This window comes from Pygoscelis adeliae, unplaced genomic scaffold (genome assembly GCF_000699105.1).
Source record: "Pygoscelis adeliae isolate BGI_AS28 unplaced genomic scaffold, ASM69910v1 Scaffold410, whole genome shotgun sequence".
NCBI lineage: Eukaryota > Metazoa > Chordata > Aves > Sphenisciformes > Spheniscidae > Pygoscelis > Pygoscelis adeliae.
In genome coordinates this window covers 2,170,940-2,171,331 of record NW_008823913.1, presented here as the reverse complement: position 1 = coordinate 2,171,331, position 392 = coordinate 2,170,940, and the positions used below count along the sequence as shown (strand labels likewise).

General features: G+C 50.3%; 1 protein-coding gene across 1 annotated transcript in view; it reads right to left on the bottom strand.

Moving 5' to 3' along the window:
* Positions 1 to 392, bottom strand: part of TRMT2A (tRNA methyltransferase 2 homolog A (S. cerevisiae)) — a 9,068-nt gene that overhangs the window by 7,233 nt on the left and 1,443 nt on the right. Inside the window, exon 2 of the mRNA XM_009318717.1 lies at positions 12 to 390. Within this exon, the coding sequence (XP_009316992.1) occupies positions 12 to 390 (379 nt within the window). The remainder of the gene's footprint in view (positions 1 to 11; positions 391 to 392) is intronic.

Genomic DNA, 392 nt, shown 5'->3' with positions numbered 1-392 from the left:
AGTGGGGTCACGACGTCCGCGATTTGCTTGCTCGGAGGCTCTTCTCCGCTGGCTTTGGAGGGAGCCGGCCGCTTCACCTCTCCCTGCTCTGTCTCCTCTTCTTTCTTCCTTTTCTTTGCAATCGGGTCGGCTTTCGGCTTGGCAAGCCTAACGCTCAGGTGCCGGCTCTTCCACAACACCCCGTGGAGGACTTTCACGGCCTTGTCCCTCTCCTCCTCACTCTTAAAGGTCACAAACGCAAACGTCTGCTTCCCAAAAAGTTTTATCTTATGAGGATTGAGTCCGTATTTGGCAAGGAACTTTTTCACATCGTTAAACCCGATGTATTTGGGAAGGTTTTGTATTTCTACTTTATAGATCTCGGAGGTAAACAAGTCCCCCTTAATGTATCT